This window comes from Elephas maximus, chromosome 12 (assembly GCF_024166365.1).
Source record: "Elephas maximus indicus isolate mEleMax1 chromosome 12, mEleMax1 primary haplotype, whole genome shotgun sequence".
Taxonomy (NCBI): domain Eukaryota; kingdom Metazoa; phylum Chordata; class Mammalia; order Proboscidea; family Elephantidae; genus Elephas; species Elephas maximus.
In genome coordinates, this window is record NC_064830.1 from 98,955,843 (window position 1) to 98,979,403 (window position 23,561).

The 23,561-nt window shown below is 41.6% G+C and overlaps 1 protein-coding gene across 3 annotated transcripts in view; it reads left to right on the forward strand.

The window, feature by feature from the left end:
- The window catches only part of LOC126087140 (cytochrome P450 3A9-like), a 34,615-nt gene extending 11,259 nt beyond the window's left edge, over window positions 1–23,356 (forward strand). Inside the window, exons 7-15 of one of the 3 annotated variants that reach the window (XM_049904229.1) lie at window positions 1,082–1,230; window positions 2,468–2,595; window positions 8,181–8,265; window positions 9,071–9,231; window positions 10,402–10,631; window positions 16,857–17,019; window positions 17,779–18,061; window positions 20,519–20,695; window positions 23,237–23,356. In XM_049904229.1, coding sequence (XP_049760186.1) covers window positions 1,082–1,230; window positions 2,468–2,595; window positions 8,181–8,265; window positions 9,071–9,231; window positions 10,402–10,631; window positions 16,857–17,019; window positions 17,779–17,874 — 1,012 coding nt within the window. In that variant the 3' untranslated portion in view covers window positions 17,875–18,061; window positions 20,519–20,695; window positions 23,237–23,356. Of the gene's footprint in view, window positions 1–1,081; window positions 1,231–2,467; window positions 2,596–8,180; window positions 8,266–9,070; window positions 9,232–10,401; window positions 10,632–16,856; window positions 17,020–17,778; window positions 18,909–20,518; window positions 20,696–23,236 lie in introns of those variants that run through there. The other 2 variants (XM_049904231.1, XM_049904230.1) reach the window with 2 other exon arrangements.
- The last annotated feature ends 205 nt before the right edge of the window (window positions 23,357–23,561 follow it).

Below are 23,561 nucleotides of genomic sequence, written 5' to 3' on the forward strand. Positions count from 1 at the left end.
TTAAGATATAGAATATTTCCAGCATTCCAGAAGGCTTCCTTGTGTTCCTGCCCACACCTTTGCCAGGGTACTGCCAGGGTACTACTCCTCCACTGCTATCACTCTAGATAAGTTTTACCTCTTTTTAAGCTTTATACAAAAATAATCATGTAGTAGTAGTCCTTTGCTTCTGGCACCTTTTGTTCAACATTATGCCTGTAAAATTAATGTTGGGTGTATCCATGTTGGGTGTAGTTGTAGTTCATTTGTTTTCATTATTGTTAGTTTTTCCTTCTATGAATTTAACAGAGTTTATTTATTCATTCTACTGTTGATTAATTCTTGAGAATTTCCAATTTTGAACTGTTATGACTAAAGCTGCCATGCATATTCTTGTGTATATGTTTTGGTGGACATAAGCACTCATTTTCTGGGGGGTATATTCTCAGGAGTGGAATTGCTGGGTCATAGGGTCTGCATGTGATTGGCTTTGGTAGAAACTATATAACTGTTTTCCAAAGGTACAGTACTATTTTGCATTCATGCCAGTAACATGTTAGACTTCCAGTTGTTTCTCATCCCTGCCAACACTTAATATTGTCAGTCATTCTCATTTTAGTCATTCTGGTGGGTGTGTAGAGGTATCTTATTGTGTCTTTAATTTGCATTTCTCTATGACAAGTGATGCTCACCATGCTCTCTTGTTCTTTTCACTTATCTAAATTCTTTTCCACTTTTAAGGCCAGACTCATATTTTCCCTCTTCCTCGAACCCCTTTCTAATGGCTAACCTTCATGATTCATTCCTTCTTTGTCTGTTTGTTGGAAAAGCAGACAATTAGCACACTGCAGATGAGAGCTTAGTTGTTCTCTAATGGATTCTCTGATGTTCATTTCATAATTTTATTGTCCATGTCTTCACCGTACCCAGCAGAACCCTTACACTGCAGGTGCTCAGTGATGGTAGGAAGTTTGGTTTATTCTTCTTGTTTGCCCAGTGAGTCCGACACTGTGCTGGACTTAGGACTCATGAGTTGGCTCTTGAAAGCTTTGCTAACTCTGTTTCATTTCCTTACATTTTTAAGTCATCTTTTCCAATCCAGGATTTTTGGAGCCTACAGTCTGGATGTCATCACCAGCACTTCCTTTGGTATAGACACTGATTCCATCAATAACCCCGATGATATTATTCTACGCTGTGTTAAGAAGGCGGTCTCCGTCAGTTTTCTGAGCCCCCTGATCTTCCTAACAGGTACAAAGACCTCTTACGCCATCAAAAGGCAACATCAACACACTCAGCTTTGACCCTTGTCAGTTTTTTTGAACATGTCACGTTTCCCAGTACTTTGCCCTCCATGGCTCCTCCCACGGGGTTGCGAGAGGGTCAAATGAGCTAAGGTGTATGAGAGGGAATGAATAAACACAAGAGACTGTCTGCATCCCTAGAAAAATTTCTCCATTTACTACAGTATGATTTTGCAAAAGTAGATTTAAAATCATTTTAAAATACAGCAAATCCTTACTACACAACCCCAGTATATTCGAGGGTCTCCTAGCTCTTCCGATCGCACACCCACATGAGCAACAATTTTTTTGGAGCATGCATCACAATTATTTGTGTATTTATTTATTGATGAAGCATGCATATGAGTGACCATGCAAATATATTATGTACATAATTAAACATACACCCAAGTAGATGTTTTTTAAGGATGAAATAAAAATGATGTAGAGAGAAGTTTTGAAGACTATTTTTCCGTTCCACTATGGATTGTTCTGCACACCCCTAGGTGCAGAAGAGCATGCCTGTTCTGTTGATAAGAGGCATTTTTCTCTGGTGAGTGAGGAGGCTGTTAGGACAGTACAAGCATTTCATCAATAGCATGTTCGTCTTGACAGACCTCTTTACTTCCAGAGCTTTTTCGTGTTGGCTCGCATTCTTACCTTGCCAAGACCCTATTTAAGCCCAGGTAGCTTGTCATTCTGGTATGTCACGGACATGAGAATTGTGCTTAAAAGCAACATACGTGGGAGAGGCCATAAGAGGTGTAATGCTCCCAGGGTAAACTTTAGACTCAGGCTGGGCTGGAGTTCCAGCCCTGCCTCTTTCTCACTGTGTGACCTTGGGCAAGTTCTCACCTCAGTTTCTTCATCCTTAAAAATGTATATAATAATGGAAATGACCTCTGAGATTTGAGTACTGAATGAGGCAATGCATGTAAAGCCCTTGCCTCAGAGCACATGTTAAGCACTTAATTAATGGCGACTATTCTTTTTTTTATTCTTTTTTTTAAGCAGAGTTATCCATATTCTGTTCTTTTGGGGAGGTGGGAGTGGCTTCAGAAATCTCACTCCCTAATAGCTTTTTCTTTTTTTTTTTTTTTGCTGCCCAACCCAAGGTCCCATGGGTTCCATATGGGGTTTGGATTCTGTGCTGGGTGGCCCTGCTTGGAGCCTACTGATGTTTTCCTTTCTCTCACTTCCCTTAGGGTTGTTCCCTTTTCTTGTACCATTGCTGGAAAGGATGAATGTGACTCTGCTTTCCAGGAAGGAGTTGGACTTCTTTGTGAATGTAACCCAGCGTCTTAAGGAGCAACGGCAAGCAAGTGGACGCAGTGTAAGCCCAGGGCACCTCATGTACCAGGCTCCACTAACTCCATTATCCAGACACCAATCTGAGATCAGAGAGGCACGTCCGCCTGGGTGGTTCTTGCATACCTGTTTAGTTCAAACTACATGCTTTGAGGGTTGGGTCAACTATCTAAGAAATATCTAAGTCTCTAGAACTGACCTAAATGTTAATGATTCTGGTAGAATTCGAGTGGCTCAGGGTACACTAATGATTCAGGTAGGATTCCAGCAGTTTCAGGGGTAGTAGGCCAAGAAGCAGAGAAGCAGGACACAGAGTTGGATAGTCTAGAGTTGAAGGTGGGTTTTTGTGATGTTAGATTAAGCAAGAAACAAGTGGACATAACCCCTGCCCCTTTTGTAGGAAGGGTTTTGTTGTAAATAAAGATCAAGACAAGATGGTGGCCAGGTGGACTGTACCCCTCTGTTGGTACCCAGTGGAAAGGTAGGCTGGTAGAGCAAGGCAGAAAAATTGAGGAGACAGGGGTTCAACTTCTGACTTTCTCAAACACCTGTGACAGACTAAGCTAAACCCAGACAGTCGAGATTCCTGACTTCTCAGAAATACTCGAAGTCAATGTTCCTGGACCTAATCGTGTTAGTTGAGAGGAATGGACATGTCTTCAGCCCCAGGTTCTCTCATTTATCAAATGTTGACCAAGAACAGATAGAGGGGGTTACGTATGGAAGAACAAAAACACTTGGCTCTAGGGTAGGTTGAGTTGTGGAGTTGGTTTGTATGTGGTACCTGTGACATCATTCAGTGTTTGCTCTGAAAGCAATAATCTAAGACCTAAGAGATTTCACCACTGGATCTCTTACCCCAGCCTGCCACCGATTCCCGTCACTTACCGCTTGACTGTCCTTCTCTAGACTTAGATTGTGGTCCATTATTTAAACGTGCATGTCCTTTCGTGGAGTGATTCATTAACCCATTTCCAGTCATTTCTATCACATTATGAGAAAAGAATAACTTCTTATGACATTTTCCCATGTCCTAACAAATTAAGCACTGGGCTATTACCAAAAGGTTAGCAGTTCAAATCCACTCAGAAACGCCTTGCAAGAAATGCCCGGCAATTTACTTCCAAAAGATCACAGCATTGGAAACCCTATGGAGAACAGTTTTACTCTGTCATATCTGAAGTTGCCAGGAGCTGGAATCGACAGCAACTGAAGCAATTCTTCAACATACAGTTTACAATACCTATATATAAGCTTCCATTATACTAGTATGCCATCATTTATAACTGTTCTTTTGATTCTAATTTTTTTTATCTAGCCAGTAATGCTCCAATGAACAAATTTCTCACTGAGAAAAATAACTTTCATGTGTCCTTAGGGATGCAGGTGTTTTGCTAGCAGTTCTCACACTGTTATATCATTTCATCTCCAAATTGACCTTGCTGTACAAGTTTATTCATTGCTCAGATAAATTATATGACCTGCCCAAACTTATATGGCAAGCAAGTAGAGGGGCAATATTTGAATTCAAGTCTTGGAGGCTCCAGGTCCCTGATGTTTCCCCACTGCCCCAGGATTCCTCAACATAAACATATTTATAGAACCTACCCAAGCATGCATTGTCTGATATAGTGATTGAAGATGAGCCCCTCAGGTTGGAAAGTACTCAAAATATGACTGTGTAAGAGCTGCCTCCTCAAAATAGAGTCAACTTCAATGAAGTGAATGCAGTCAAGCTTTTGGAACCTTCGTTTACTGATGTGGCATGACTCAAAATGAGATCATTAATAATCAGAAAGTGGAATGTATGAAGTAAGAATCTAGGAAAATTGGAGGTCATCAAAAATGAGATGAAACACATAAACATCAATATCCTAGGCATTGGTGAGCTGAAAGGGACTGGTATTGTCCATTTTGAATCAGACAATCATATGATCTACTATGCTGGGAGTGACAAATTGAAGAGGAAGGGAAAGAGATGATGGAAAAGCTCAATATCATCAGTCAAAACAAGGCCAGGAGCCTACTGTGGAATAGACCATCCGTTGCTCATATGCAAATTCAAGTTGAAGCTGAAGAAAATTAGAGCAAGTCCACGAGAGCCAAAATACAACCTTTAGTATATCCCACCTGAACTTAGAGACCATCTCAAGAGCAGATTTGACATACTTAGCACTAATGAACAAAGGTCAGAAGAGTTGTGGAATGACATCAAGGACATCATACTTGAAGAAAGCAAAAGGTCATTAAAAAGGCAGGAAAGAAAGAGAGACCAAAATGGATGTCAGAAGAGACTGAAACTTGCTCTTAAATGTCGAGTAGCTAAAGCAAGAGGAAGAAATGATGAAGTAAAAGAGTTGAACAGAAGATTTCAAAGGGCAGCTCGAGAAGACAAAGTAAAGTATTATAATGAAATGCGCAAAGACCTGGAGATAGAAAACCAAAAGGTAGGAGCACATTCAGCTTTTCTCAAGCTGAAAGAACGGAAGAAAACATTCAAGCTTGGAGTTTCAATACTGAAGAATTCTACGGGGAAAATACTAAAAGATGCAGAAAGCATCAAAAGAAGATGGAAGGAATACAGAGTCACTGTACCAAAAAGAACTGGTCAATGTTCAACCATTTCAAGAGGTAGACTATGATCAAGAACCGATGGTACTGAGGGAAGAGGTCCAATCTGATGTAAAGTAAGGCTCCAGGAATTGACAGAATACCAATTGAGATGTTTCAGCAAACAAATACAGTGCTGGAAGTGCTAACTCTTCTATGACAAGAAATTTGGAAGACAGCTACCTGGCCAACTGACTGGAAGAGATCCATATTTGTACCTATTCCAGGGATAGGTGATTCAACAAGATGTGGACATTATCAAACAATATCATTAATACCACACACGAGTAAAATTTTGCTGAAGATCATTCAAAAGCAGTTGTAATGGTACATCAACAGAGAAATTCAAGCCAGATTCAGAGGAGGATGTGGAACAAGGGATGTCATTGCTGATGTCAGATGGATCTTGGCTGAAAGCAGAGAATACCAGAAAAATGTTTATCTGTGTTTTATTGACTATGCAAAGGCTAATCTACCATGTGGATCATAAGAAATTATGGACAACATTATGATGAATGGGAATTCCATAACAATTATGCTCATGCAGAACCTGTACATAGACCAAGAGGCAGTCATTCGAACAGACCAAGGATGTTACTGTGTGGTTTAAAATCAGGAAAGGTGTGCATCAGGGTTGTATCCTTCACCACACTTATTCAATCTGTATGCTGAGAAAATAATCTGAGAAGCTGGACTATATGAAGAAGAATGGGGCATCAGGATTTGCGGAAGACTCATTAACAACCTGCAATATGCAGATGACATAACCTTGCTTGCTGAAAGTGAAGAGGACTTGAAGTACTTACTGATGAAAATCAAAGACCACATACCTCAGTATGGATTACACCTCAATATAAAGAAAACAAAAATCCTCACAACTGGACCAATAAGCAACATCATGATAAACAGAGAAAAGAGTGAAGCTGTCAAGGATTTCATTTTACTTGGAACTACAACCAGTGGCCATGGAAGCAGTAGTCAAGAAATCAAAAGATGCATCACATTGGGCAAATCTGCTGTAAAAGATCTCTTTAAAGAGTCAAAAAGCAAAGGTGTCACTTTAAGGGCTAAGGTGCTACTGACCCAAGCCATAGTGTTTTCAATCACCTCATATGCGTGTGAAAGCTGGACAATGAATAAGGAAGACTGAAGAACAGCCAACTTCGAATTATGATGTTGGTGAAGAATATTGAATATACTATGGTCTGCTGGAAGAACGAACAAAACTGTCTTGGAAGAAGTACAGCCAGAATGCTCATTAAAAACTAAGATAGCAAGACTTAGTCTCACATACTTTGAACATGTTATCAGGAGGGACCAGTCCCTGGAGAAGGATATCATACATAGTAGAGGATCATGGTAAAACAGGAAGACCTTCAATGACTTGGACTGACACAGTTGCTGCAAAAATGGGACCGAGTAAAACAACGATTATGAGGATGGTGGAGGACTGGGCAGTGTTTTGTTCTGTTGTACATAGGGTAGCTATGAGTCAGAACCAACGGGATGGCACCTAACAACAACAATAGCCCAAGCATAGGAGAAGCACAGGTGGCACAATGGATAAGCCCTTGGCTACTAACCAAAAGGTTGGTAGTTTGAATCCATCCGAGGCACCTCAGAATAAAAGCCTGGCAATCTACTTCCTAAAGATCACAGCCATTGAAAACCCTATGGAGCACAGCTGTACTCTGACCCACATGGTGCTCCCATGAGTCGGAATTGAATGGATCGCAACTGATTTGGGTTTTGTTTTGTTTTACCCAAACATGACACTTTGTGGTAAGGAAGAAGGGAGCATATGGAATCCCAGTCTGAAGAAGTAAAGAAGTCCTCGAAGAGGGAAAAGAAAGGAACTTAAGGACAATTTTTATTTATTGAAAATGCAAATATGAAGCTGGGCAAAATGTTTGTAGCAAAGATGACAAATGAAGGGTCACTAACTTAATTTGAAAGAAGAAAAATTCAATAAGAAACTTACAAAGACATTCATAAAAGAGGAAACACAAATGCAAATAAACATATGGGAAAACCTTAAACCTCATTACCCACCAAAAACCCACTGCCGTCCGGTCATTAGTAACCAAAAAAGTGGAGTAAAAGAAGATCATAGTTTATTTTCCTATCAAATTAGAATTTGAAAATAATAGTATGTTATGTTGGTAAGAATCGGAGGTATGGGCCCCATTAGTGGGACTACACAGTTGTTCAAACTCTCTAGAAAACAGGCAATATGGATCAGAAGTCTTAATGATTCCCACCCTTTAACCTGGGGATTCCACTACAAAAAAAAAAAAAAAAATCCATTCACTTATTCCAATATAATAATTAGAACTATGTACAAAAAGATTCTCAAGAAATTTTGTTTATTGGAGTATTACTGGCAAAAAAAAAAAAATTAGAACCAAAAGAAGAGTGATATAAATGGTGGCATACTCATATGATGGAATCTTACACAGGTATAGGAACCTATGTGCTGAAGAATTTCTTAGGGCATGGAGAAATGTTCTAACCACAATGCTAGGTGAAAAATACCAAAATACAACATTGTACAGAGTGTGAGCTTATGTATGTAAGCAATCCTTGAGAAAAGACTAGAAAGAAACACACAAAAATGCTATAGCACAATCACACATATCTTTATGTATTAGATTATGAGTCACTGTACAACGTTTTTTAATTTTCAAAAATGTACGTACATCTAAAAATATAATTTGGACATAAGCATAATTTTAGAGATTCCTATTTTAGTATTTTTGCCCAAGGCTAGCTCTATAAATGAATGGAGTGGGAGGTGGGAGTAGGCGGGATGCAGACCAGAGCAGGAGGTGACTGCCTTCTGGTTTTGTTCGGACAAGTTCCCAAATGTGACACAGGCTAAAGCTTGGAAACCACAAGAGTGGCCTCTCTTCTTGTGGGAGCCATGAGTGCTTCTAAGACTCAAGTCGCACTTGGGCTGTGTCGGCCTCACTTTCTCCCTTCTCTGGCTCTCTGTTCCAGGACCGTGTGGATTTGCTACAGCTAATGATCGATTCCCAGGCCACAGTCAGCCTGGAATCCAGCAAGTCAAACCACTTCCCTAAAGGTAATACCCTAGAGGTACTCAGGGTCTTGCCTCCAGGCTGACTTGAGGCCATCTTCGATGCCTGCCTCTAAGAGACCACTAGCGATTTCCGAGAACAAGTCACTACATTACCAGCTATAAATACCAGGTTCTTCTGTTAAAAACATGTTGTTGTTGCTGTTAGTTACTGTGGAGTTGATTCCGACTCTTGAAGACCCCATGTGTGCAGAGTAGAACTGCTCCATAGGGTTTTCAAGGCTGTGGCCTTTCGGAAGTAGACTGCCAGACCTATCTTCTGAGGTGCTTCTGGGTGTGATCAAACTGTCAAACTTTGGCTAGTAGTTGAGCACCTAACTGCACCACCCAGGATCCTATTAAAAACCTACCTCATACTAAAAGATCTGGCTCAGCTTCTACTTCACCATGACCTTGGCTGAGTCACCTCTTGCCTCTGGCGTCATCATTCTCATCTGTAAAATGAAGAGGTTGGCTTTCATTATCTCTAGTCTCCAGACCACAAAATCCTGTTAGCCTTTGATCTCTTTCTACTACCCTCTTCTCATAGGAGCCTTCACCAGCTAAACTTTATGGATGGTTGCTCATAGTTCACTGTGTGCTGTTAAGAACTTCCTTCCCAGCTTCTTTCTTCTTTCTCAAATTGGCATTTCACAAGAATGGAAGAGGGACGGTAAAATTCCTGTGGCCAAATAGTCAGAAACATACCATAGGAAACTTCTCTTTAGGTCCACAGACCAGGGAGGTTCCCAGAATCTGGTCTGTTGCCGATACATCTGTTCATGGAGAAATTTTGTTTCTTTCCTCAAAGCTTTGACGGACGTAGAGATTACTGCTCAAAGTATCATCTTTATTTTTGCTGGATTTGAGACCTCAAGTTTAACCCTCAGCTTCATAGCTTATAACCTCGCCACTCACCCCGAGGTGCAAGAGAAACTTCAAGAGGAGATCGACAGTGCCTTGCCCAACAAGGTGATGTTGCCTGGGAGCCTCCATGTGGCCAACAATTCTGGATTCTTAATATCACAGTTTAAGTCTGAATCTAAACCCTAGAGTGTTCCCAGAAGGCCTGATGCTGAGGTCCTTGGACCACTGAAAACGTGTTATCAGACAGCAGATGTTGACTCCAGAATCTCAAAGGAACAGGGCAAAATATAAATCCTGCATCCAAAGACCTACTTAGGAAGGCATGAATTAAAATTTGGAATAGTTAAGAATGCCTTGAAATTACATAATATGTGCAAAGTGGCCTGACCTCCATACTTTCAGCAACTCTTTATTGATTATCTAGAGTAGACCAGATCGTAGTCATGCTAGGTGTCAGGGGTATAGTTGTGGACAGCTAGACCAGGACTCTGTTCTCAAGGAGCTTTCATTACTGTTGTGATGGTTGGGAATGAGGACAAGTTCATGAGTGTGCTACCTTTGCTTGTTGTGTAGCTGCTCCTGGGTGGGAGGAGGCAGACAGGCAATGAACAAGTAAACCAATAAATGTGCAAGATAAATTCAGATGGTGATAAATTCGGTGAAGAAAATAGAAGAAGACAATAGGTCAGAGATTGGGGAATGGACAGAGAGTGGGGGTGGGGTTGGGTTGAGATCAATTGTCTCTGGTTACCTCCATGATCAGTAGCCCCTTTGCCACGAGACCAGAAGAACTGGATAGTGCCCAGCTACCATGCCTGTTCTAAAGGGAGAAGAATGTGGAACAGAATTTCAAATACTCAGTGGAGGCTAGAATTTCTGAAGCTACTGAGGCTTCAGAAACTATCGCTTTGAGATAGTCTTTAAACTTTAAGCCAAAAATATCCCCTAAAGTCTTCTTTGAAGCAAAAAATAGTTTACCTTAATGAGATATCTACTTTGAGCTTTGTGCAATTTGAAAGAATTATCTATGTGTGACTAAACTGAAAACTGGGACTCAAAGTCAGATGAGAAGCTTAGGGGGCAGTGAGTTTGAGTTAATGGTGATAGAAAAATTTGGAGAAGAATGGTGCGATGTTTGCAGAAATTGAAAGATGTAATCAATGTCACTGAACTGTACATGTGGAAATTGTTGAAATGGCAAGATGTGTATAATTTCATCAAAATATTAAAAAAATGACAAGTACAAAAAATAAATCAATAAACTCTTCTCTCCAGCAGGAGGACTTCACCTACGATGCCCTCTTCCAGATGGAGTATCTGGACATGGTGGTGAATGAGACCCTCCGGCTCTTCCCTCTGGGGGGACGTCTGGAGAGAGTTTGCAAGAAGACTATTGAGATCAATGGTGTCACTGTCCCCAAAGGAACGGTCGTGGTCATTCCCACTTATGTTCTGCACCGCGATCCAGCATATTGGCCTGAGCCGGAGAAATTCTGTCCTGAGAGGTAAGTGGGCTGGGTGCTCCAATGTTTGGGAACTTTCAGAGTTGTGTTACTATGGAACTTTTTTTAAAAATTATTTATTTTTGTTGTTGAAAATAAACACGGCACAACATACACCAATTCGACAATTTCTACATGTCCAATTCAGTGACACTGATTACATTTTTCAAGTTGTGCAACAACTCTTGCCTTACTTTTCTGAGTTGTTCCTCACCCATTAACATAAAATCACTGCCCCTTAAATTTCCTATCTAAACTTTCAAGCTGCTGTTGTCAGTGTCATCCCATATAGATGGTTCTTAAAAGAGCGTAATTCCCAAGGCAGACATTCTTTATTAATTAAGCTAAACTATTGTTTGGCTTTTACTGCTTGGTTTTAAGAAGGCTCGGGGGCATTTTTTGAATAAAGTTTAAAGACTATAATAGGACAATAGTTTTGACAGTTCAGTCAATCTGGCTCCAGAAAGTCTGGAGTCCTTGACAACTTGAAATTCTGTTGTCATGGAACTTCTTTATTATGAGGTAATATACATGGGAGCTTGGGTGGCACAAAAGTCAAGTTCTTGGATACTAACCTAAAGTTTGGCAGTTGAAAGCCACCTAGCACCTCTGCAGAAGAAAGGTGAACTGCTTCTGTAAAAATTACAGCCAAGATCAGTCTTAATGGTCTGACTGAGACTGGAGGGACTCCAGAGATCATGGCCCCTGGACTGTCTGTTAGACCAAAACTAAAATCATTCCTGAAGCCAACTCTTTAGACAAAAATTAGACTGGACTATAGGACATAAAATGATAACTGGTGAGGACTGTGCTTCTTAGCTCAAGAAGATACATGAGACTATGTGGGTAGCTCCTATCTAGAAGTGAGATGAGAAGGCAGAGGGCGACAGGAGATGATTGAATGGACACGGGAAATATACAGTGGAGAGATGAAGTGTGCTTTCACATTGTAGGGAGAGAACTAGGGTCACATAACAATGTGTGTATAAGTTTTTGAATGAGAAACTGACTTGAATTGTAAACTTCACTTAAAGCACAATAAAAAAAAGTGAAATATTTATATAGTCCCAAAATATCTCCATACAAAATGCTTATTAACTTAAAAGGATAAAACAGTCACTTTGTAGTGGAGCAACCTGGCAGGCAACACATTAATGAAGTGATCAAAGCGAACATCACAAGCAATGGAATAAGCCAACATCCTGCACAACCTCATGGACTGCAGCAAAAAAACATGTCATTACTTCTGTGATATTTCTGCCATCTCCATCTGCCAAAAAATATAGAAATCTAATTTTCAGTAAACATCTAAATCAAAGAACATTCTACAAAACCCTAGCCTGCAATCTTCAGATACAGAGAGACTCTGAGGTCAAGGGAGGATTAAGAAACTGTCTGACATTGAAGGAGACTAAAAAAAAAAAAAAATAACATTTAAATATAATGCATAATCCTGGGTTGGATGCTTTTGCTACAAAGAAAATTATGGAACAATTGCCAAAACTTGAAAGTGTTTCTGAGTGAAGTGTATACAGGACTTCTTTGTACTGTCCTTGGAACATTTCAAATTATTGAAAATAAAGTGATAATAAAAAAAAAAATACTGCCAAGAAAACCCTATGAAGCAGCTCTACTCTGTAACAAGTGGAGCTGCTATATGTTGCGGGTCAAATTAATGCATTTAACAACAACAACAAAATGTTTACATACAGTGAAACAAACAAGCCAAAAGTGCACACTTCAGTGAGTTTATATAATCCTGTAACCACCATGCCAATCATGATATGGAACATTTTCATTATCCTATAAAGTTCCCTCACGGCCCCTGCCAGTCAATTTCCACCCGCTGGTAGTAAAATACTGCTCTGATTGCTGAAATTGAGGAGAACTTGAAGAACTTAATGATGAAGATCAAATAATGTAGTTTTCAGTATGGATTACACTTCAACATAAAGAAAACAAAAATCCTCACAACTGGACCAATAAGCAGCATTGTGATAAACTGAGAAAATATTGAAATTGTCAAGGATTTCGTTTTACTTGTGTGATGGTTATGGTTGTGTGCCAACTTGGCTGGGTAATGATTCTTAGTGCTTTGGCAGTCATATGAGGTAATCACCTCCATGACGAGATTTGATTTAATGTGATTATCTCCATGATAGAATCTGCTGAATGTTCTCAAAACAGTTCCCTACTATTAATTTTCGCTTCTAGAACTATAACTAGACTTAAGTCCCAGTGAGCCCCAAAAGGTGAAGTACAAAGTGTGACCCAGGAGGAGGTACGATACACTTCGAAAGAATTTCTTGACTTTTCTAATATGCACAAACAGAAAGCTGGGGAATATGTGTGGGAATGGCTATTAAGAGTGTGGGATAATGGTGCAAGGAACATAAAGATGAATCAGTCTGAGTTTATTGATAGGGGCCCAGTATGCAGAAATTCTTCTTTCACTGTTTCAGCTCAAGAAATTAGGAAAGATCTAATAGTTTATTTGGTTGGGTCGCTGAAGTATGGATTACATGGTGGTCTACACTAAATCAAGATGAAGTACAAGACCTGCCTTGATATACTGTGGAGGAAGGTATGATAGTTAAGGATGTGTGTCAACTTGGCTGAGCCATGATACTCAGTGCTTTGGCAGTCATATGATGTGATCACTTCCAAGATGAGATTTGATATAATATGATCACCTCCATGATGGGATCTGCTATGAGTAGCCAATCAGTTGAAAGGGAGTTTCCTTGGGCATGTGAGGTACATCTAATATACGCAGACATTCTGGCAAGGATTGTGTTTTGCTCTGGATCCTGCAGCTAGCTCCTGTTTGACTGACCTCTGGTTCTTGGGACTTGAGCTAGAAGCTTACCTGCAGTCTTGCCTGCTGATCTTGGGATTTGCTGATCTTCACAGCCTGTGAGCAAGAGCTCTGCTCTCTGACTGGCTGATCTTGGGTTCATCAGCCCCTGCAGTTATGTGAATCAGGATAAGCCTCTACCCTGACCTATGGACTTGGGACATTTCAGCCTCTACATCTGCATTAGGCATTTCCTTGATATAAATCTCTCTATATATGTATTTATATGCTTTACTTGTTTTGCTTCTCTAGAGAACCCAGCCTAAGACATTTTGGTACAAAGAGTGGTCCTAGAGAAAAAAAATTATAAGGATGAGTTTTTTAAATTAGTTCTCAAGTCCAGTTAATCTTAAAGGTGTTGTTGACTCTGCTTTCAGTAGTAAAGAGGGCACTGCTAAGCTATGGTGTGAAGTGGCAATACAAATACGCAAAATATCACCAATAGATCAGGTATGGAAGAAAGGTGAAGCTCTGGGTGACTGCATATGTGATACATTTCTACAAATTTATCATAATGAGAAGCATAAGGAAGCTGATTGGTTGGTCCTACTTTCACTTCACAAAATGGTGAAAGAATGAGATGAGCTCAGGACTTCAGAGTCAAGGCTCAAGTGACACATAAACAACCTCAAATTTTCCATTTATGCCATGAAAGAAAGTCTTATTTCTTGTATTAACAGAGCTGATATAGCCAAAAATCAGACCGAGAGTCTTATCGTAAGAGTGGCTAAATTACAATGCCAACTCAATTGCCAACCTTGAGAGGAGTCTGAAGTTAAAGTGAGGGCATTAATTGGGAAGAAATGGGATCCTGAAATTTGGGATGGGGACATATGGGCAGATAATCAGGAAGCTGGAGACACTGAGTCCCTAAATTCTGTTGAATCACTCCTGCCAACAGAACCAGCCCTCTCACTCCCATCTGAAGAGGTTATTTCTTGACTGTCTGCTAAACCACCCTCCCCAGTAATGCCATTGGCTCCTCCAACCCCATCTAATGAGATGAACAGATTTGTGTCTAGAGAGCCTTTGTCTGAGACATTGCCTAGGGCATTGCCTGATGCAGATGATTTACAAGACAATGCTGAATGTTCTCAAAACACTTTCCCATACCCGATTTTGGCTTCTAGACCTATAACTAGACTTAAGTTCCAGTAAGCCCCAAAAGGTGAAGTGCAAAGTGTGACCTAGGAGGAGGTACATTACACTCCAAAAGAACTTCTTGACTTTGCTAATAGGTACAAAAAGAAACCTGGGGAGAATGTGTGGGAATATATTAAGGGTGTGGGATAATGGTGCAAGGAACATAAAGATGAGTCAGTCTGAGTTTACTGAGATGGGCTCACTAAGCACAGATTCTTTATTGAATGTTTCAGCTCAAAAAGTTAGAAAAGGATATAATAGTTTATTTGGTTGGCATCATAGATTGAATTGTGTCTGCCAAAAATGTGTGTATCAGTTTTGCTTGGCCATGATTCCTGGTATTGTGTGATTGTCCACCATTTTGTCATCTGATGTTGTTTTCCTATGTGTTATAAATCCTGTCTGTATGATGTTAATGAGAGGGGATGGGTGGCAGTTGTGTTGATCAGGCAGGACTCAATCTATGGGATTGGATTGCGTCTTGAACCAGTTTTCTTTGGGGATATAAAAGAGAGAACCAATCACAGAGACAGGGGATGGTGCACTGCTGTCATTACTGAACATTTTGGTTAAAGATTCCATAGAAGAATCTTGATCAAAAAAGGGGAAACACAAAACAGAATTTCAAATTCTCATAAACTCTAGACTGAAGCCCTGAAACTATTGCGCTGAGTTAACCTTTAAACCTTAAGCTAAAATATCCCTTGAAGTCATCTTAAAACCAAACAATAGTTTAGCTTAACTAGTAAAAAAAAAAAAAAGGCCTGGCTTGAGCATTATGGGAGCCCTGGTGGCACAATGGTTAACAGCTTAGCTGTCGACCAAAAGGTCAGAAATTTGAATCCACCAGCTTCTCCTTGGAAACCCTATGGGGCAGTTCAACTCTGTCCAGTAGGGTCACTATGAATCAAAATCAACTCAACAGCAATGGGTTTGGTTTTGATTTTGAGTGTTATGCTGTTTTAAGATCTATATGGGATCAAATTTACAAAAGCAACTTAAAAGATTAGATAGGAACTTTAGGAGGCAGTGAATTTATGCTAATTGCAGTGGAACAACTCAGAAAAGGAGAGTGAGAATTGTTTCATACCTCAAAGAATATAATCAGTGTCACTAAATTGTACATGTAGAAACTATTGCATTGATGTGTGTTTTGCTGTTTATATTATCAACAATAACAACAAAATAAATAAAATTTAGGAAAACAAGACAGAAATCAAACAACGTATTGCACTGGGCAAATATGCTGCAAAAGACCTCTTTTAAGTATTAAAAAGTAAAGACATCACTTTGAGTACTAAGGTACCCTCAACCAGATGAACTGACAAGGTGGCTGAAACAATGGGCTCAAACACAGCTATGATTGTGAGGATGGTGTAGGACCAGGCAAATGTTTTTGTTCTGTTCTATATAGGGTTTCTATGGCACTAACGGAAACCCTGGTGGCGTAGTGGTTAAGTGCTATGGCTGCTAACCAAAGGGTCAGCAGTTCAAATCTGCCAGGCACTCCTTGGAAACTCTATGGGGCAGTTCTACTCTGTCCTATAGGGTCACTATGAGCCGGAATCGACTCAACGGCACTGGGTTTGGTTTTTGGTTTATGGCACTAACAACAACATAACAATGTAATTTCATCTGGGAATAGGGTTTTCTTTGTCATGTTAATGAGATCATAGCAGTGTAGGGCATGCCTTAAACCTAAAAAGAGCAGATTAGACTCAGAGAGAAACACGAAAACAAAGTGGGAGAAAGATAGGTGCCACGTGGATATCTCCAAGGAACACCAAGGATGCCAGAGAATCTGAGACAAAGGTTTTTCTTCAGAGCACATAGAGAGAGGCTTCCCCCAGAACTAGCACCCTGAATTTGGACTTCTAGCCTCCTAACCTGTGAGAAAATAAATTTATGTTCTTTAAAACTACTCCCTTAAAAACAGCGCCCATGAAGCCTAAAACAGTGCTTTATTTATACATTACAGGTGTCAAATAAGTATTTGTTGAACTCATTCATGTATTCTCATTAATTCATTCATTCAACATGATAGGGTCACTATGAGTTGGAATCGACTCAGTGGCACTCAACAACAGTACATGCCAGGTGCTGGAGAGAAAGCAGTGAACCATGCTTACCAAATGATTTCTTTCACTCATTTGAATTTATATGAATGCCCAAAAGCAAAGATGCTTCTCCTTTCTCATCTTGGTAATGCTCTCATTTTCTTGAACTAGGTTCAGTAAAGACAACAAGAAGGGGTTGGACCCCTATGTGTTCCTCCCCTTTGGGATCGGGCCTCGGAACTGCATTGGCATGAGGTTCTCACTCCTTTCTCTGAAGGCAGCCCTTGTCCTGCTTCTGCAGAACTTCTCCTTGGAGATTTGCAAAGAGACTCCCGTGAGTCAGCCTTCTCTTTGCTTTTAATGAAATTCGATTAGAAAGTCCCCATGGTCTTTGGGTTGGGTCTGCAGAAAGCCAGGTAAGTGTGGTGAGGAACCCATGAGTGTTTCCTAGACATTAACCTGGGCGACTCCTATCTCATCCTTGAAGTTGCAATGTCAACCCTACCAAGTAGGGTTTAGAATCTAGATGCATCATGCCTCCAAACCTGGTCTTTCTCTGAAGTTCTACTCTATAACACTCAGGGTTGCTGTGAGTTGGAATCTACTCAACGACAGTGGGTTTAGTTTTAATTCTTTTAAATCAGACCCACTCCAGCAATACAAAGACTTTGGGCTTTAGGAAGAATTTTAGAAATCACTTAGATGGGGGAAACTGAGACTTGTTTAAAACCACACCTTGCAACTATTACGTGTGCTTTCTACTGTGCCAGTAGGGAGGCCTTGGACAGCTATGTCATTTCTTCTGGGTGCTCTAAATGGTTAACCCGTTCAACTTCTAAATGAAAGATTGGAAGTTCAGTCCACCCAGAGGCACCTCAGAAGAAAGGCCTGGTGATTGATCTTTTTCTGAAAGATCACAGCCATTGGAAATCCTATGGGGCACAGTTCTACTCTGTCTGAAACACATGGAGTCATCATGAGTCAGAGTCAACTCGATGACAACTGGTTTTGTTTTTGGAACTTGACACTGCAGCTCTGAGAAGCAGGTGTTCTTTTTCATCTTTTTCAAAATCTTGTCTACTTTTCTCCACAGATCCCCTTAGAACTGAACACCAACAGCTTCATGGTACCCAAGAAGCCTATCTTTCTGAAGCTCACACCCAGAACAAGGGTTGTGTCCCAGGAGTGAAAAGCAAGTGCTATCTGGATTGAGGTGCATGCTGGCCTCTCTCCCCACAATGCTGTACACGATACTGGACAACCCTGCCTTCCGCACCCACATTAAAAGAAGCTTGACCTGGAATTCAATGGCTTTGTTCTTTTAAAAAAGAGCTCTGGGTGGTGCAAATTGTTTGTGCTCAACTATCGACTTAAAGGTTGGTGTTTCAAATCCACTTGATGGTGCCACAGGAGAAAGGCATGGTGATCTGCTTCCTTAAGATTGTTGTGTGCTGTCGAGTCAATTCCAACTCACAGCGACCATATATGACACATTAGAACTTCCCCCTAAGGTTTCCTAGGCTGTAATTTTTACTGGAGAAGATTGCCAGGTCTTTTCTCCAGCAGAACAACTGGTAGGTTCCAACAGGTAACCTTTCAGTTAGCAGTCAAGTGCTAACTATTGCTCCATGAGGGCTCCCTTTCAGTAGAATTACAGCTAAGAAAACCCTGTGGAGCAGTTCTACTCTGCAACACGTGATGTCACGCTGAGCTGGAATCAACTCAATGACAATGGGTTTGGTTTTTTTGGTTTGGTTTCTTTTAAATCAGACTCATCATGGCAATGGAAGAAACAGTGAAAACCCAACCACTTCTCAGCAAGGTTGAGTTTTATGTCCCTTGTTTACCTGGAAGGTGGGAACTTCGATAGGCTCATTGCCACATTGCCCAGTCTATGAAATCCTTACCCAAAGTTAATGATCACCGAAGTGATTAGTGTAACCTCAGCTTAACTTGTACTCTGTGACTGCTCTGAAGAGGAGGCCTCCACTCAGGCACAGGACTGGAAGAGTTCACGCAGCTCCAGACTGCACAATCTTGTAGGCTGTGCTGTGAGCCCACAGGGTGTAGGTGAACTTCACCCTGGGGAGAAACATAGGTGGCTGAGCCCAGCTGCATGTGCTGGTGCTGGCCGTTCAGGGAACCTGGTGTAACTTCATCCCTGAACTTGGCTCCTAACTGCCTCCCCCTGCTTAGATGCACTTTTGTCTTTTCTCTCTCTTTAATGTAAAAATCTCACTACCATCTTTTTTGAGTAAAAAAACAAAATTGTGGTAAAACACATATAAGAAAAAAAGCTGTTTTTTCCCATTTTTGGTAAAAAATATGCACAGCAAAGGATAGACCATTTCAACACTTTCTACGTGTATGTCTTAGCTGTACTAATTACATTCTTCAAAGTGTGCGACCAGTCTCGCTATCCCTTTCCAACTTACTCCACCATCTTAATCAGTTTCAAATGCACAACGCACAAGCACATTTACCATGTCGTACAACCGTTTGTCACCACTATCCATTTCCAAACAGAAATTCTGTGTCTCTTAAGCAACAACTTCGCCTCCTCTGCTCCACCACTCCCCCTCCCCATCTCCTGGCAACCACTAATCTTTCTGTCTCTTTATGCATTTGTCTATTCTAGATACTTCATATAAGTGGGATCATATGATATTTTTCCTTTTGTGTCTGACTTCGTTCACTTAACATAAGGTTTATAGTATTCTGGATTACTTTTTTTAATTTACTTCCAAACCTTTCCTTCTGCACCAGATTGTAAACTCATCAAAGGGGAAACCTATTAGGAATTCCCCATGACACCTGGCATGGTGAGGACTTGCACACACTTGATTCTGGTTAGGGAATTATACCAATTCTGCACATAGCCTGTCCAGCCCTACAAGGAAAGCATCCTAGAAAAACACATCAGGAAAACGAACCAATTCTCAATGTTTAGGCTTGTCCCAAAGAGGGGAATGGAGAAAGAGAATGCCAACAAAATCTTAGCATAAGACGCATTAAGAAAAGTCTGTATGAGGGACTTTGTAGCTGAAAGAGGTATGGAATGTTCTTGAGCTGGTGGACAAGCAGGAGCCGTGAAAAGAGCAAGTGCCGGAGAAGCCAGAACACAGTCTAGCCCTGGAAAAGCAGATGGCATTAATACAGAGGCCCCCAAACAAACAAACAAAAAAAAACCAAACCCAGTGCCGTCGAGTCGATTCTGACTGATAGCGACACTACAGAACAGAGTAGAACTGCCCCATAGAGTTTCCAAGGAGCACCTGGTAGATTCGAACTGCCAACCCTTTGGTTAGCAGCCATAGCAGTTAACCAGTACGCCACCAGGGTTTCTCAGGCTGCAGAAATCCCACTGCAGCTTGCTTGGCCAGCCTCACAATTTTTGCCTGAGAATTTCAGTCCCATTGCTCCGCTGACCTTGCAATTTGTATTAGAATTCCAACCACATTGCTCAGATGGCCTCTCAAGTTTTGCATTAAAATTCCAGTTCCTCTGCTTGCCTCACAATTTTGCATTAAAATTGAAAGTCCTTTGCTTGGTCTACCTCATGAAAATCCTGGCGCCTGTCTGGTATGATTAAGAATGTTGCTGATGTAACTTGTATGAATCCCCTACTTGTAAACCCCTTAAAAATAACTTTTCCCCTCGCCCTCTCAGAGCAGTCGTGGTGGCAGCTGCCACAATTGCTTCCTGTCCTTGAGCAACAAAATAAAGTCACCTTTCCACTCTGCCACCTCAGGCTCTTGTTTATTGGCTGATACCAGTCATGCTGAGGAAAACCTGGGGTTTCTACTTGGTAACATTTCTGTTGGGGCCGCCAGGAGTCATCTGCTCGGTTCCAGAGGCGGACCAGACAACAGACCGGCCCTGACATCTGGCACCACCAGGAGATTTCTTCTGGAAACCTTGGAGCAGCCCTGAAAGCCGATCCTTCTTGGACCTAATGGTGATTTCATGGGAGATGAGAAACGTGCCTGGGTTATTTGCTAAGTCCCGAGGTAAGGCCTTAGAAGAGACCCAAGAAACAGGAGGAATTGACCATTTAGGGCGTAAAAGGCTCTAGGTTTCTGTTATTAGACTGGGGTACCAAATTAGGTTGTGTAAGTGTGTCAGTGTGTGTGCGTCTAGAGAATGGGGACTGTTCAAGGGATTCTGGATTGCAGCCCCTTAGGTTGCATTTTTTTGAATTGGAAAAATTTCAGGCCAAGCCCTATGAAAGAGAAAAAAAATGATTTTCCTTCTCAACACTACCTGGGCAAAGTATAAATTAGCAGATGAAAAAGAATGGCTAAAGAACGGATCCCTATGTTTTAATACTGCCTTTCAGTTAGACCTTTTCTGTACTCGAGAGGGAAAGTGGGATGAGCAGTATTATGCAGAAGCTTTCATGACCCTATATCAGGAAGAGGGATTGTGGAAGAATTGTAGAATTTTAGTCAGATCACGACCGCCAGTCCTACCTCCTGACCCCAAGGAGGATTTTCTGGCCCCATGCTCCCAGCCCACGAGCTGCCCACCCTCACCCCAGCATCCTACCATGTCAGCACCCACACCACCCCCTCCCTATGCCCTGCTTCCATCCAACAGAATCTACACCCCAGTGACAGCTCCCACTGTTAAGCACCCTCAACCTCTGTATCCACCCCTCCCAAGCCCTTCTGCCCTGAAGTCAGGTTCGCCACCCCGTAGGCAGAGCAGAATGGCATTTGGTGCAGAGCAGAATGGCCCCAATTCGGTGACTACGGAGAATGAAAGTAACACAAGGGTGACAGATTCTCAGGAAAGCCATAGCACAGCTGAACCCAGGGGCATGAGCCCCCTTAGACAAGTCCTGGCAGGAGACTTCAGCATGGTCTGGGTCAACCAACCTTTTTCAACAAGTGACGTTTATAACTGAAAAAAAACATTGCCATTGGGAAGACCCTAAGACAATACAAGATCTTTGTTACTCCATCTTCTGCACCCATAACCTTAATTGGGCAGATTGTCAGGCACTGCTAGATGTGCTCCTGACTCCAGAAGAAAGGTGCATGATCCTAGAAAAGGCTAAGGGTGAGGCCGACAGACACCATGAAGTGCAGGCAGTAAATCAGCTAGGGGCAAATACTTTCCCCATGGGGGACCTCGGCTGGGATCAGAATATGGCTGAGAGATGGACTCACTTCACTTGTTACACAGAGTGCTTCTTAAAAAAAAAAAATTAGGAGGGTTAAAAAAAGGGGTGCCTAAACAAAAAAAACCTTAGCAAAATATATGGAACCAACGGAAGATCCCTCTAAGCTTCTGGAAAGAATTTATGAAGCTTTTAGACAGTTCACAGATGTGGACCCTGAGAGTCTCGAAAACTCATTCATGGTGAATATGATTTTTATCTAGCAAATTGCCCAGGTATACAGAGAAATCTCCAAAAACTTTGGGGAGGTGTGGAGTTAGGGATCTCAGGGCTTGTTGAGCTTGCTTACTAGGTATGTTCCATTTGGGACCAGGAAGAGAAAAAGGGAAAAATCACCAGTCAGAAGAGACAGGCTGCATTCCTGGACACTGCCTTGCAGGGAAATGGCCTGTCTCCCAGCAGCCCAAGAAAAGGAGGGTCCCTGAGGAGAGAAGGAGATGAGAGGCTCCAACCCCTTTTAAGCTGAGACCACCGCACCTGGTGCAAAGAGAGAGAACACTGGAAGAGTGTCCTAAATTCCTATCCAGAGATGAGAAAGAGCCTGGGGCTGCCCTCCAGTCCAAGACTTGGATTGAGGAGAACCAGAGGCGAGTCTCCCACCTAAGCCTCCAGTTATAATGAAGGTGGGAGGGGAACCTGTACAATTTCTAGTGGATAGCAGAGCAATCCACTCTGTCCTGACCCAGAAAAAGACAGCCCCAACAAAACTGTGTTGTTCGTGGGAGTCTCAGGTAAAAGAGAGAATTCTTCCTTCCTCTAGCCTCTAACCTGTTTCTTACAAGGGAAGTCATTAATACATTCCTTTTTCTATATGCCCAACTGTCCCATCCGCTTGCTAGAAAGAGATTTGTTGTGCAAATCACAAGCTCAAATATCTTTTGATAAAGGGACCATGCAGATGCAGGTAGGTACCACCAGAAAATAGATGGCAACTGCAGATCACCCTTACTGATCAGTCATCCATCAATTATAGGGTGGAATGACACTCACTACCTAGGATCGGTAGGGCCAGACATTAGTGACGAAGTTGCCCTGAAGGTATGGACCAACTAAGTGCCAAGATGTGCCAGAAATGTTCCCCTGGTAGCAGTTGAGCTCCTACCAGGCATAGTTCCCCCCTCAACTTAAACAGAGGCCCAACAGGCACTAGGAAAAATCATCACCAGATACCTGAACTGGTAATACATGGACTGCTCAGACAGTGTCAATCACAGTTCAACACCCCCATCCTGCCAGTGAAGAAGAAAAACAGGGAATACAGGCTCATTCAGGATCTCTGAGCTGCCAACCATGAAACAATTACAATCCACCTTGTAGTTCCTAACCCGTATAACCTGCTGTTGACCTTGTCACCTGCTTTTTCCAGGTTCACCGTGCTAGACCTGAAGAATGCCTCCTTTTGCATCTGAGTGGAAGAGAAAAGTCAGAAAATCTTTGCCTTTGAGTGAGAAGACCCAGGAACAGGACAGAAACAACAGCTATGCTTGCAAGTCCTCCCACGGGGCTTTCAAACACTCATATTCTATTTGGATCAGCTTTGGCCCAAGAACTGAGACATCGTGCCCTAACCAGTGGTGTTGTCCTCCAAAATATGGATGACCTACTTACTGCCAGTCACAGTGAGTACGACTCAGTCCAGAACACTACAGAAGTTTTTAACTTCCTGGGAAATGCAGGGTATCGGGTCTCAG